Source organism: Ammospiza caudacuta, chromosome 3 (genome assembly GCF_027887145.1).
Source record: "Ammospiza caudacuta isolate bAmmCau1 chromosome 3, bAmmCau1.pri, whole genome shotgun sequence".
NCBI lineage: Eukaryota > Metazoa > Chordata > Aves > Passeriformes > Passerellidae > Ammospiza > Ammospiza caudacuta.
This window is the reverse complement of record NC_080595.1, coordinates 50,336,348-50,352,156: the sequence shown is the minus strand read 5'-3', so window position 1 is coordinate 50,352,156 and position 15,809 is coordinate 50,336,348. Positions and strand designations below refer to the sequence as shown.

Sequence of the window (15,809 nt, the reverse complement as noted above, 5' to 3'; positions counted from 1 at the left end):
AATGTAAAACAATTTCTCTTGCAAACTATAGATCAGAGTCCTGATCCTTCTACTTTTATTTCCATTGTTGTACACAACATTGATTTTGCTCTTAGTGTAAAAGGTCCAAAATCCTGACAGAGGATATCGATGCTCTCTTGCAGGAGAAAGCTTTTCTCCTTCGTAATGATCTGTGGGCAGGTGGTAATACATTTACAAGGATTTTTTGTGCCCTTTACTACAATAAACATGTGGAAAATGTCAGTCCTGCAGAGGCCCTGTGGATTGTTTGGTAATTCTTATGAAGAGTTTGTTAACAGTGGCTTTTTGAGGTCCTTATAATAGTGTCAGATAACAATGACTAAATGGCTTGAAAAAGAAGATTTTACATTTGTAGTCACTAATTTGTCACTAATTTGTGATGATGCAGTCAAAGTAACAGGTGATGATGCAGTCAAAGTAACAGGTTTCAGCTTCAGAGGAAAGGTTCTAAGAATTTCTCTTGTTAGTGCTACTATACTTGACAGACAAACTAGGCTGCTGTACCAGAAAAACCTTTTCATTATTTTCTTACCCATCCTGTCACTCAAGGGCTCTTATCTTTCCTCCTTTCTTTCACACATTTTATGGCAAAGATGTCCTTCAATGGTCCTAACACCGCCACAGCTGCCAAATATTGTCCTACTTTTGCAGCAAAAACCCCTTCACATTCATTGAGGAATCATTTTAAGACAAGAGCTTAGTGTTCAAAAAGGAGAGGGACCCTGCAGCCCACTGCAGCATCAGGCTAGCACTCCAGCTTCTTCCATCTTCTTTCCCTTGGCATCTCTGGGGGAAATCCTACCTTTGTATATTTGAATTGGGGAAAGTTCCTACAAGCTAAGTAGGAATGACTAAAATGCACTCCTGTAGCACTTCTGTAGGAGAAGCTCTAATTCTAGTAGAAGTTTCCAAAAGTCAATTGCTCTCAAGAATATTTCTCACAGTTACCTGTCTGCACTGATTCCACAGGTCAGATTAGCCAGTACAATAAATTAAACATAGCTGAGGCCCAGAGCTGATTTCTGAGTTGGAGTAGTAGGGCTTGTGTTGTGGAGTACTTCTATTGCATTTTAGAGTTCCCACAATATGTAAGAGAGAACTAACAAAATGCACTGCCTGCTGGCACAAGACACCCACATTGGACAAGGGGTCACATCACTTTGCTAGACTGATGTCTCTTACCTACAGATCATCTGAAAGGAGCTCATTACCTAAAATCTGCAGTGATGCTCCCAGGGTACACACGAGGTTTTAAGGTTTACACTGTGCAGCCAATCATCTACCTAGCAAAATGTAGAACTGGTATTCATTAACAAACTTAAAATTGTACTTATTTAAATTTTACAGTGACAATTGAAGTTTTGGATTTTAGAAGAAAAAGTTCTGGCAAGGAAATGGGTAAAGGATAATTTGGCAAAAAAAGAAGGATTTATCTGAGGTTTCATTTATCAGAGGAAAGAAATCAATTTACTCAATTGTTTCAATAACTGAAAAGAATAAACTGAAACTATTTGACCTACAGTATCCTATGAAAAATTATGCAGAAGTCTCAAAGTTAGAATTGGCATTAGAATAATGCTCGGTTTCTACTTATTTCAATTTAGTACATGCTGATTTTTACTTAAAATTATTTAATAGGAAGGAGACAAAAAAGAACTTACTTCAATATTGATGCTTGTCAGAAACTTCATCTGAAAAATCAAGAAAGATATGGTCACAATAACAAGGTAGTTCTCAAATTAAAAATCTAAACAGTCATCTCTTCTCTTCACAGGCAGATCAATAATTGCTAACTGAAAAAGCAGGTAGTTAGGATCTGAGAAATATCCTTAACCTGCCTGCAGTCTGTTGCTCTTCATATTGTGAGGAATTTAAAACTTCTCTTTCTCTCACAATTGTTTCATAGTTTCTGGTTTGGTTTGGGTTCTACATTGAGATGTTGAAGTGAGGAAAATAAGTAAAAACTCCTCATTTTTACAACATACAGAGTACAGATCAGCTGGTCTTCTGATGGAATTGTGCTTTTAATGGTTTTTGACAGCTAAAACAGCATCAGCTCCTGTGAGCTGATATGGGTTTATCATATAGGAGCCCAAGCTAACGCTGGCCCAAGGCCACATCAACTAGTGCCAGCAAAACGCCTGGCAGAGGCAGCACTTCAGGCTGCACACAGGAATAACCACATTGGTACAGCACCTTCCACCAAAGGTAACTACTGGAAGACAGCGTAACACGTGGCTGAAAACCTGAAGTGTTTAAAGTGTCACCATTGTCCAGCAGAGACACGGTTATCTTCTAGGTTCTTTAACAAAACTACTAAGTTTTCAAAAGCAGTTTCAACCTTTTCCCTCCTGAAACACCCACAGAGTGTTCTTCTTGCCCCTGCCCCTGATCAATAATTATTCAATAACACCTCGTATCCATCCCAGCAATTCTGCATTTCATAAAACAAGAAGCTAGGATCAAAGTATTTCTTCCCATGGAAGTGAGATTCTAGGTGTCATCATGGACAGCCTTTGAACAGTGTTTAAGAGTACTGTTAACCAAGAGATGGATATCCATGTACTGCACCAGACTTGGCTTTATCTACAGTAAGTAAATATGTCCTTAAGGCTGCCTACTCCTACAGGTCTCATGTGCTGGTCATGGCAGTATCTGTCTGAGAACCTGAGCAACGTAAGCGCCTCATATTCTGGAGTAACCTGGAAGCAGTTGATGGTATAAAGCTGTACACAGGTGTTGAGTCATATTAGGCCCACATTCCTTGCAGAAAGCCTTGCTTAGCCCTCAAACAGATGGAATCATAGAATAATTAAGGCTGGAAAAGATCTTTAAGATTATTAAGTCCAACTGTAAAACTAACATTGCCAAGTCTACCACTAGATCATGTCCCCAACAGCCACTTCTATACACCTTTTGAATACCTCCAGGGCCGGCGACTCAACCATTCCCCTAGGCAGTTCCAATGGTTGACAACTCTTTGTATAACAGAAACTACTCCTAACATCCAGTCTGATCCTCTCCTGGCACATCATGGGGCTTTCATAATGGCTTAGTCATTTTCAGAACACAGATTTCTAACTGGGAGTTGAGGTCCCTAATTCACTGTGTTAAGCAGCTGGGTGTAAAATAATTTACACTGCAATCACTGATGTCAGATAACATCAGGCCAGCCTATGAGGAGGCAGCAATTCAACTTGAAAATAGCAGGGGCAGGTAGGGGGTAGGGAGGAGAGATGTTTTTAATCTTATACTTTGGGAAATTGTTTTTCATAGGTACATAAGAGGGATAATGTTCTGGAGGACAGACTTTCAAATAAATTATTTCAGCATTTACCAAAACTGCAGTACTGCTTTGTTATTGAATCATCCGCAGGAGTCCTTTCTTGGTTTAAATGCTCCTGTCATAAGCATTATGCACCAATTAGCTAAAACCCCTAAAAAGCATTCATGCCGCTTTAAAGTTTTGCTGCATAGCCTGAAATAAATTTTCGGAAACTGGTTGCATTAAAATTGTACAAATGTAAAGCACTAATGAGCATAGATGTGTGATAACCTGGGTTTCTGTATGACACATTCTATCTCATAGCCTCTACAGGTGCATACAACTAAATAGTAATATAATCATCTGGAAATTAATGTACAAACTTTAGTTTAACAGCATCTTAAACCTAAATTTCTACTTATAATGGTACAGATATCCTTACACTTTACTGATGAGGGAACTAAGGGTGAGCCAGTGTCATGCAGATTGTTGTGAAACTCATGACTTTCAAGCTTCTAAAGGTTGCTGTATTGAATAAATCTTACTTGCAAACAGCTGTCTCTGTCCATTCTAGATATTTTCAGTAGCTGTAGAAAACAGTTTATTCTCCGATTTCCACTCTATATCTAAAAGTTAATTCCACTAGCATATTTTTTTTATTTAGGGAAACCTTTTCTAAACAGAAATGCAGATTATTTTCTATTAAATTAATTTCTGTGAAGAATGTCTATTATTAGACATCTCTACCTTCTATCAACTTGTGCACACTGTCTAGTAGGTTTATAATTGAAAAGAACAATGTATATTTCCTGCTGTACTTTAAAATATAGAAAAATTTAACTTTGATAAGAAAGACATGTAGGTTTTTTTATGGGAAAGTTTGAATGCTAGATCACAGTCCACTCAGTTCTCCTATGTACTGCTAATGGAATAATAAAAGAGTTTGATTTAGAATTACCTTTTCGCTAAACACAGTTATCAATCCTTTCTGAGAGGCTGTTACTGTGAGATGCAGAAGGGGCACCTTCAATATACCCTTGAGCACATCTTTTCTCTTGACAACTGTCAATGACAAAACATTACTCTTCATCTTAACGGAAACTGAACACATAAACAAACAGAACAATATTATTAAGGAAAACATAAACAAATAGAACTATATTAGTAAGGGCAATTTCTCTTCCTGAAACGCATTTTGGCACCATATGCAAGGCAACAATGCAAGATATTATAAATTATGCCATACTTGGTTTAATTAATCATGTTGCATTTTAAATATCATGAATATAATAACTCTGGATGTGCCACATCTTCCTCCATATTTTCAAAAAATACAGAAAGACAATGTGTAACTGCATAAATAAACAGTCTTGTTCAGAAAAATCATAGTGTCAAAATAATTTAGGAATAGGGAGAACTGGGAAATGCAGCAGTGGAGTGTTCAAGGTTTAGTAAAAATGCATGAATTCTGGAACACAGAAGAAGAAAAAGAAGAAGAAGGAAAAGAAGAAGAAGAGGAAGAAGCATGAATGGGCCAAGACAGACATGTGGTCTTATTACCCTATTTTCAAGAAAGTGAGCAGCACACTGCATTAGAAAAAATATAGTTTTTGATGTAAGATGAAGTATGTCACCTGAATGAGAAATCTGCTGTTTCTCAGATACAAGCAAAACCATGCTTTCTTTGGAAGGCTTGCCAACGCTTTCTCCGCTAAAACAGCCAAAAATCTAAACAAAACAAAATAGAACTAAACAAGTAATTTATTGTAAAACTACTTCTTGATGATACATGCATAAAGTCAAATAGTTATCTCACACTTTATAATTGAATATTCTATGAGTAACTACCTTAGTATTACTTCCTTTAACCATTAGCTGTCAATATGATTTCAGACTGCTGAGATCTGATACTCAGGCACAATCTTTCTTCAACGTTTGTAAAGAAGTCAGCTTACACAGGGCTTCTAGGAATACAGCCCATCTATTTTTTAAAGCTGTTAGTACATTTCTGCTTTGCAAATAACCATATTCAATTTCCATTCTCCAGGTCTACCTACCTCAACTAGGGGAAAAAAACCCCAAACCAAAACTAGCAAAAGGCAGACAAAGCAGGCAACTCCATATTTATAAACAAAGACATTCAATGCAGCATAGTGGTTTAGCCAACACAGAAGAGCTTTTCCATAAAGATATGTAGATTCCCATGTGCTTGAAAAGAAATGTAATATAAAGACAATTTTTAAAAAATCCTCTTTTGGACATCTCCCTAAGTCTGACAAGGTTCCATTTGAACATGATGAAGATCTCTGCACAGGATTGTCATGTATGCACATTATTTCTGCTCCAGGGTGTGAAATTTTCAGTTGAAATTCCCTAAAAATCTCATGCTCTGTACCCAAAAGCAGTTTAGTGATTTCTTTAGTAAATTAGTCCCACTTAGCTGTACAGATTTTTTAAACTCCTTTCTCAAATTTTGGACATTACATATACTTTGATTCCTGAATTGTAAAAGCAATGTCCCTTTGGATGGGAGACAAAATGTTGTATTTTATTCTAGTTCAGTATTTTCCATTTTATACAATAGAACTCCTATTTTGATTCTTTGAGAGATTCAGATGTACATCTTTCAAAAAAATATTCTCACATAGAATTACTCTTCATCTTTCACTTCACAGCTACCTCCTTTCCATACACAAAATTATTAGCTAGTTTTTCAAGAAAGTTTATAGGCAAGCTATATTAAAAGACTGTCATCAGTCAGCTCACACTTGGTAAAATTTGAGAAATGCTCATAGAAGGGGTCCTGGGAATTTTATCCCAAGGAAATCATGCACAGATTTCAAAAGGAAACTCAAGAGGCTTCACCTCTTTTACTACACTCCATACTGTGCTTGCTTGTGTAATTATGTAGCCAAATTATTTATGTAATTATGTAATTTGGTAACTAGTCTGACTGCATTAAAAACTCAGTAAGGTTTTGGAGTAAATGATCCACACTCAAGCAAACATACAGAGCTTTCCTTATTTCTCTCATAAACTAAGGAGCCTGAACATAGTTTGCTACTCTTCTGCTACCCTAAACAAAGGACAATCAGTCCTCCAGACTGTCAGCTATTTTCCAGATTTGCCCCAAGCCCTCCTTGAAGGAAATCTTTAAAGACTGACATGAGCAAAATCCGTGACTAATGTGACACTGTAAAAACAACGGTTAAGAAAGGTAGTAACCAGAAATGTTTGCATACAGAACCTTGTTAAATAGAAATGGCTGAACATACAGTTTTTAGGATGATATTAGGAAATCACTTGATAGCCATGGTTGATAACATGCAAGGAACAGATGGTTGGGTATCTTCAAGGTTCCAATATTAGCACAATGTTCCAGAGTAACATAAAATATAAATATGCTGATGAATTCATAGTTCATGTCACTTGCTAATACCCTGCTGCACTTTAGGTCCAGCAAGGTTTTGCCACATATACCATGCCTCCTATGCTATTGTAGGAAAGTCACTGTGTGCTAGGAGTTATGTCCCTTCTGCACAATTCTGTCTTCGGGTAAGAAACAACCAAAGAAGTCTTGTAGTAATATATGATGATGAGTGCTCTTGATAAGGATTGGCTCTAACAATCTAAGAATCAGTAGTTTTAAAGAACAGTTACCTGAAACACTATCCATGGTAAATACCTTAATAAAAGACACATTTCTAGAGCAGGTGTTCATTTCTCAAAACATGTGCAAATAAAAAAGAGCACCATGTTTAAAAAAATTCTGACAAAATACTTTTTCACAAAATGTGAAAAACTGGGTGCTATGGAGATAATCTTCTCAGGTGGATTCAGAAATAACTTACAAATGGATAGATTAAAAATCCGGGAAGGGAGTGCACACAGAGTGCATTTGCAACTCAGGCAGAGGAAATCCTTAATATACGTGCAGATAGATGCAAAGAGGGTAAATCGGATCTACCCTTTCAGAGTTACCTCATTCTTACATGCTGCTTACAAAGGTTTGCTATTTACCAATATTAGAGACTGAAAAATTGATTACAAACATCTCATTCATCTACAGGACTAAATAATATATGCATAATTCTCTAGTTCAAAAACTCTACTGAAGTGCTGCCCTATCTTTAATGCTTCATATTCAAAGTAAGGGCCAGATTTATGCTGTGAACAGGGGAAGAGAAAGACAAGGAAGCAGAGGTAAGAGAAAAGAGAGGAAAGGAGAAAAAGAGGAAGCATTTCTGAAGGTTTAGCCAAAGATAGACTTATCCTCAGAGCACAAACGGCATACTGTCATCAGAACAGATTTTGCATTTTGCCAAGAAGCCTGAGGACAATGCACATCATTGAAGTAGTTCTGAAGACTGAACACACCCAGGCTTCAGGCAGCTAGGATAAGTAACAAGAGAGTGCCTCATTCTGCCTGGGAGCTCATGAACAACAGTCTTGTGAACAAGACTCAATCAATAGTCAAATACTGCCATCATTTAAAATTCTAATTAGTTTTTCATATTAAGAAAACTTTAGAAACCCTTACCTCAAGCCATTCTGGCCTTTCATCAGGGTTGCTTATAATCTTCCTGAAAAAGGCCTGAATATCCTGATCCTTGACTGCTGAACGAAAAAGTGTTCGTGTGGTTTTATAGAACTTTTCATAATTTATCTCATCTGCATGGGAGGAACAATGTCCACACAGTTTAAAACTGGCAAGCTACAGATTACTTTCTTATCCACCCTACCTCCAGTTTTATTTCTCCTTCAATACCAATAGCACGGAAGTTCCAGCTTCTCACATAGCATTCACTAAAGCATTTGAAAAGAAAAAAAATCAGTCCTAATATTTGCTCTTTTCAAAACTACCTAATTTGCAATTCACAACAGGAAACAGATAAAATAACAGATTAAAAATTCTTTTTTCTTCCCTTACTTACCATAATTCTGATTTCGTTATTTTCACCTGAACGGTGTGTGGGATAAAGTTTATCCTTTTAAGCAGCAATAACCACTTGCATTGAGAAAAGCAAAATTTTACCCTCATTATTTACAATTAGTTACTGTAATTACATAATTTATCAAGTTTGTGTTTTTACAGAAACAAGTTAGCATCATGCTAACTTCTATATGTGGCAACTCCACTAATTATATTTACTGAGTGATCACCATAGCCTTATAATTTGTCCAGAAATCCTAACAGAAGGAGAAAAGAACTTTCACAGCACAATCTCTCTATTTCCTGTAAAAATCAAACAGTTACAGTTAGAACACTAATTTGAAGGAAATTATCATCTCTCTATGATATGTTCTCTCCATGTGAAAATTAAACTTTACCATCCGAATTAGTATCTCTTACCATCATCTTTAGTATACAAGCCTGAACTCTCCTTGGTCTTCTGGATGATCATTTTTTCAACTAGATTCTGGAACTGCTCCAAAGCATTCTTGAAATCAATCGATTCAAGGGCAAAGCAACCCTCCTTATCACGACCTTTCTTTCCAGACATCCTTTATGAACAGAAGACGAGAGAGAGATCTTCTTACAGCCATGTCCAAGCCTTGCTTTGCACCTTTAACTCCCACATGAGTTCATGTGAGATGCAGCTGCATGAGAGGTATACCAAACATTACATAATAAAAAAGAGGAGACCCCAGCTTAGCATCTCGAGCTGGCAAACAGTGTAGTGAACTATGGATGTCACAACATCCCATCACATCACAGAATCCTACACACTGAGTGCCCCCAAGTTACGAACCAGGATCACTAAGTAACCTGGCATGTGAGATTATTTCATTTTATCTCATGTAATTGGTGAAAGAAAGAATTCATGCTTTTTTTCACAGAATAATTAGGGTTTGAAGGGACCTCTGGAGATCATACAGGCCAACCTCACTGCCAAGGCAGGGTCACTTAGAGCAGGTGACACAGGAACACATCCAGGTGTTTTTTTAGTGTCTCCAGAGAGGCATTTCCCCTCAGGCTTTTAGTAACATTTTTCCAAATGTTTATTTGGGGAGAGAGCTGAAGAGGTGGAGAGCATTGAGCATGTATTAATTGCATGAATAAATCTGACCTTTAGCTCTCCTTTCACCTCCTTTATGTTACAGATCAATAAATATCAGCCATTTATCACTACACTGAGTACAAAACTTTGTTCTAAAGTACGACTTGTAGTAAGGTGTCAAGTGTTGATCTTCAGACACAAAAATATGGAGAATCCAACATATTTGTTTCAAAGTATAATTGCACAAACTGTTAAAATTTAAGCCTATTTGTGTGGCTTATGCTTCCTTTCAGCAGTTCTTGTAATATCTTTACTAAGTTAGTTGGTACATTCTCGTACTAGGAGTCTTTTTACCTGGAATATTTCTCCATTCCTTTAGGTTTCAATATAATTGTGATTCTTATGCACATTTTTCATACTTTCAATATCTTTACAGGATATTGATGCCATGTTGCTGAGCTATACCAGAACAGGCAAATGGTGAATTTTGGACTATCTGTTAAACTCACTTTTCTGTAGACCACACTGATCAATTTAGCTACTGATCTCCAGATCCACTTTGCTTTTACTTCACCCAAGGCTGATGCCAGTTTTACTGACTAAGGCCTTCTTGGATTCCTGAGCGTGGAGTTCTAGCTCTGTGGAGACTCTGTAGTTGAAAAGGAGAAATTATATTTTATATTTCCTCATGGCAATCTAGAGGACTGATATCAGGCACGTTTCAAGAATATTCCAGTCATTTCTTCAAAAAACCAAAACAAATAAAGGCAGTAGTCTTCACACAAACTCAGCACATCAGCTAAATGACATTTTTGAAACATACAGGGAAAGCAACTAATTGGTATTAAATAGTTACAAAAAATAATGGAAATATCTCTGCATGAAATAGCTAGTTCTTCAGGGAAAGTGGTGTCTCATGATATGCTACCTAACACAAGCAATCCAACAGCCTGGAATTCTATAATTTCAAGGGGAAGAATCCAAAAGTTTCTGGGTACTTCTGCTCTACTGCAATGAGCATTTCTATTGATTAGAATAAGGAAAACAGCTTGGCAGAGAAAAGAAGCAATGATGCCGGGAAAAGGGAAGGACAGCCTGAGGATACATTTTTGCTGTTCCAACAGTAATTCTCCAGGAAAATATTTCCTTTGTGTGTCCAGGCACTCAGTGGATGGTCAGATACTATATCTTGGTTAGAGTTGTGTATTTGACATACTGCCTCCAGCTGAATTCTTGTTATACAGTGCTTCGTGTCGATTAATTTTTCCAGCCTCTCTCATCTAAGCTTGTATGACATCAGGTTATAGTCTCATTTCTCAGTCAATATCAGTGCTTTAAGGTTCATAAAGTGTATTTAGCATCCACCCTCAGGAAAGAGAAACAAGAACAGAAATCTATGTTTTGTTATCTTCCAAAAACCCATGTGGAAACTTCATGTTATGTAACATAATGAAAACACGAAGAAACCCCAAATGAGGAATCATTGTTTTCAGTACCAGTTGATTCTGTTGTCTTCAACGTTTAAAATAAAATAAAAAAAGTACAGTAGAATTTAAAAATAAGATGTGATGACTGAGTGGACTGAAAAAACAAAGTAGAGAAGATAGGAATTGCATTAGAAGATAGGCAAAGTCTAAAAGGCAAATTCAATATTTAATTGATGAGTCAGTAAGTCCTTGCATTAGTAGCCCTACAGTAGCATTAACTGAATGAAAAGCATTTCCTTCCCTGTCTCTCTTACTGACAGTGTGGAAAGCACTGGATATGGAATATGATATAATTGATGTATATTCAGGAGCTGACTCTCTCAACTCGTCTTACCACATAATCGTATTAGTCTCAGTTATTGGAAATTCTCAGATACAAAGATAATAATATGTCTCTATGTGTGCAAAGAACAGCTGCAGCAAGTTCATTGTAGGATTGGCACCTCATTTGAAAAATCAGTAATTTTCAATCTTTATCTCAATAACTACCATAAGTCTACGAAATGCCATGCAAGTTTTAAAATTCTGACCATGTAATTCAGTGTCTCATAACAAATAACCCAAACCTACTGAAGAAGACAAACAGCAAAGGTGATAGATCTTTTTTCCTGCCTGTACCAGGCTGCCAGTCACTCTTCCTGGTGGTCTCATGTAAAAGCAAATTCTCCCCAAGTAAAATGATGGCTCAGAATAGCCTGAAGTCGATCACACAGCAGATCTAAACTGGTCTTAGTTGTCTCTAAAGAGGCTCTGGGACATAAAAGACTGTTTCTGACTCAATTTTGGTCAAGTCCAGTCATTTAAAAAGGAAAAAAAATCAGCCCCTGAAGATGCTTTCTTTGATAACTTACCCATCCTTTGCTATCTCTTCTTTATAAACATCCTGTTAAACCTGGCTGTGTTTAAGTTGAATCAGGATAGAGATGCTTCAGTTCAGATTGACTGAACTCTCTGACCAGTATGGGGCTGGGCAAGTAATAAATGTTAGCACTGTCAAAATTAAATTTCTTTTGTGGAACGGTGTTTAAGGGGCACTATTATGTTGACATTTACATTAGCTCACTCTTTTTTTCTACTGGCTCAATTTTTCACTTTTCTTTCAATATTAACACCCCACAAGTGCTCCTTGCTATAAAGTGCATCTGCTCCTCTCTGTCACTAACAGTGGCTGAAATGACCAAGTGATAGTTTTAAAAATTTTATTTCCTATGAATTATATATTGATTTGTATGTCGAGTTCTGGAAAATGACAACAAGGCAGTGAGGTTGTAAACACTTTATGTTTGCCACTTCATATTTGTCACACTAACAAGAAGCTGCAGCATAAGTATGGACTACTATGCAAGGTAGTTATTCCTTAAAAAAAACCAGTTTATATCACAAATAAATTTAATAGTGTTATTGTTGCAAACACTGGCGTTGCTGGTCTTACAATGGTTATACTGTGCTAGTTTAGAGTTCAGCCTGCCCTATGAGCTGTGTCTGTACAACCAAGGACATCATGATGTCAGCAGACACAAGCATGTGTCACCACCTCTTTTAATCTAATCTGCAAGAAACAAGTGCCACAGAGGCATCAATATGCATCTGCCTCCTAAACACATAGCACAGTCCCACAAAGGTTTCTCTAGACAAGATGAAGTTCATCTCATCTAACTTAGGCATCTAAAAGTTAATTACTCAAGTCATCTTATGTGCCAGTCAATAAAAAATTTCAGAGGGTGATTCATCTTACTGGTCTTATGCACTTAACTTTCAAATTGATCATTTAGGTGAGATGACTCACAGCTGCAGCTAGTACAGCTCTCTGTACACATGTCAGGTATACCAGAGCTCACACATCACAGAACAGGCTGCAGCCAACTTCCAACTGCAGCACAGATGCTCTGACTGCTCGCCACCACCTCCCAGGACAGCCTGCTTGGGTCCCTTCCCCCACTGAAAACACCTGTGCTTGCTTCTGTGAGCTGTGTCTGAGCCAAGCACTCCTCTCAGCCCAGACTATTCTCACAATCTTGCAACATTAGCACTTTACCTGCTTTATGATTTAAAGTTCACATCCCAATATGGACTAGATTATACATGCAGGATTACAAGTTCTGCAAGACGAAGCCCTAGCTTTAAACCTTTGCCATTAGGGTTGTGCATTTTGGTTTTTTTTTTACTTAAAAAACTGCATTATCAACAAGTGTAGATCTATATTAAAAGCCTCATTTTAATGCCAAGAGGTTGACAACAGATGAAAGATTTCTTCTGTCCACACTTACACTTGCCCTGTGGACATATCCTGCAGCTATATATAGGCACAGTAAATAATCACTCAGCTTTCATCTGTCTCTAAGGCTAAAGAATAGCAAAAACAACATGTAAGTAAAAAAAAAAATGCCAGGAGAAAGAATACTGTAAAAAACAAAACAAAACAAAAAAAAATCTGAAGCTAGCTAGCCAGAGTTTTTGGGAAGTTTTGGTTTGGTTTGGTTTGGTTTTGAGCAGCCTGCATTCTGGCTCCATACCATGACCTTAGAAATAAGACCTTAGAAATAATAAGCTTACAAAATTCAAAACAGGCATGAAAACCTCAGTATTATCTGATTCCTAGAACAAATGTATTTAATACAGACAAAAGCCTGACTTTCCTGCTCACTCTCTCCTTGTCAGGAAAGATAGGAAAGAGTATGTGACTTCAAAGGCACACTAGCAAAAGACAGAGAACAGAGAAAATGAGTGAAAGCAACACATAAGTCAGTGAACATAAAATGAAACAGGTCTCTTGAATGCCTTAAAGCACTCTTTTTCCACTCCACAATGTTCTCACTGCAAAAGGCCAGACATTTTTAATGGTGCAGTTACAACTGGGAGTCACATTCGTGGTTTGTATTTCTACCCAAGCATAGAGAGTAGCAGAGACTTTGAAAGTTTATTTACTGTGCTTCAGAACCTTCAGCTCTAACACGTAACACTCAATGCTCTTGTGTGCTGAAGCATTCCAAATTACTAAATACTATAAACTTTTGCAGACAGCACCAGACGTCTGCAAACTTTCTACTTGTGAATTATTAGTTCCAAGACTGGGTTTTAAGGTTTGTCTCGTGCACATATAAGCATGTGTTGGCCACCTGAGAATTTACGGCCAACGCATTCCCCTACCCCGCGTGAATTGTGCATAACAGACAGCATGTTAAAGGATTGTTCCAGAAGAGACCTAGGAAGTCCTTGGGAGTTTCAGAGACTGTTTTTGTAGTACAGGACTGGGGACCTATTCCTGCTTCTTGTTGTACGTATCCCGTGAGCTCAGCTACACATACGTTTAGTACTTTGATGCACTTCCAGTAAGTCACACACATACACTTCCAGGGTTCTGGGCTATCCTTTCATGCAATGGTAAAAATAAAGGTAAAACCCTTTTTTGCAGCAGAAGAGGACCGACTAAAGAATTAAGAAGATTATTAAAACCATAGCTGCATTGGTTCTAGAGTGGGTTAGGTAAAACAGAATCTACACTAGAATTGGAGTCAAGGTTCCATTTCCAGCTTTGCCTTTGACCTGATGATACAATAAAACAACACTTCTTTTTGTTGTGCCTCATACGAGTAGTGACACTGCATGGAAAGCAAATGGAACTCTGCTCATGAAGTTTCAAGACCACTTGAATAACGTTAGCAATCTGACAGTATTAATACAGTGACCTTTGCAAACAAAGCATTGGAGAGATTGCACATCTATGGATCTATTTAGCTTTGCTACAAAAAAGCCCAAACCAGACATTCTGAGATATGAGCTTTATAAAATGCAAGTTATAGGTTCTCTTACCTTCCATAAATTCAAAGACATCTAGAGGGAGTATTTCTGACAGGTGCTCTAGTGAAATACCTCTTAGAAACCCTAAGTGTATAATGAAATCTACCAATGGACACTATGTTATCTGGAATGTACTAATCTCTACATGAAATTCTTCCCATTCTTCTTACCACCTTTTCTCTCCTTTCATTTTGCAGGGATAAAAAGATACACAATTTAGGAGTTTCCTTAAGAGGCAGAAGATAGAGATGTCTTGTTCTCAATGAGGTGTAGCATTAATTTGATACAGTCATGTCATTGTTAGACTTTTAGAATGCAGTGACAAACCCATAACTGCTTTGACAGTTATGCAGTGACAAACCCATTATGCACTGACATAATAATTTTGCACAGGGTCTGTCACATACTGGTTAATTTCTTTTGTGGATGAGGAAAGACAAAATTATGTCTTCCCTAAAACTGATGCTCAAGTACTGTGGTCTATTACTACAGTAGAAATTTTGGAAGGTCATGTGTTCTGTAAATACAGCTTTTATGGTAAAAACATGTAATTGATTTTGAGAAAGGAAGCTGCTCCTTCTTTTGCAGTGAGAAAAGCCCTGTTGACCAGTGATGAAGAAACAGACTGAACTACCTTTATAAAGTAACTTTCAATTACTGATTACATCAGTATATGAGAAATTTAACAACATGGATAATAAATAAAGTTAACTTCAATAAGAATATGTACTTTAACCTAAGTAACACCTAAGTGTTTAATTTTTCTGACCTATGACTTTATTCCTACTGCCTTGTATTACAGCAGAAATTTGTCATATAAAATTTACTGCCATGAGAAGCCCATAATTTGTATATAGGTTTGTTTTGAAAGACATCAAACCTACCTCAACTATCCATGTTTTCAGTCTCAGTTCACGCTTAATCTAGACCACTTAATACCACTGTGTATAAGAGAAGAAAAAAACCTATTTTTTGACAAGACATGTATCCACTAAAACATTAAAATTCTGCTGCTTTCACAAGTGATTTTTTTTTTAAACTAGAGTAAGAATAGACCTAAACTGAAAGTTTTCTTTGGCCTTTAGAAGGCTGTCACATATCAACACATATTAAAGCAAACACACTAGAGGTTTTCCCGTGAGGAAAGCCAATGCTTGGTCTGGCAAGGTGTTCTGGGTGTAGAACCATGGTGAGCAAAATTCCCTGTGAAACACGCCGGGGTGGGTTGGGTTCGGA

The 15,809-nt window shown here is 37.2% G+C and overlaps 1 protein-coding gene across 1 annotated transcript in view; it reads right to left on the bottom strand.

Annotated features, from left to right (window-relative positions):
• WDR64 (WD repeat domain 64) overlaps positions 1–8,790 on the bottom strand; it is a 57,324-nt gene extending 48,534 nt beyond the window's left edge. The window contains 5 exon segments of the mRNA XM_058802522.1: positions 1,683–1,712; positions 4,245–4,348; positions 4,921–5,014; positions 7,827–7,957; positions 8,640–8,790. Of these exon segments, the coding sequence (XP_058658505.1) occupies positions 1,683–1,712; positions 4,245–4,348; positions 4,921–5,014; positions 7,827–7,957; positions 8,640–8,790 (510 nt within the window).
• Positions 8,791–15,809: the final 7,019 nt, after the last annotated feature.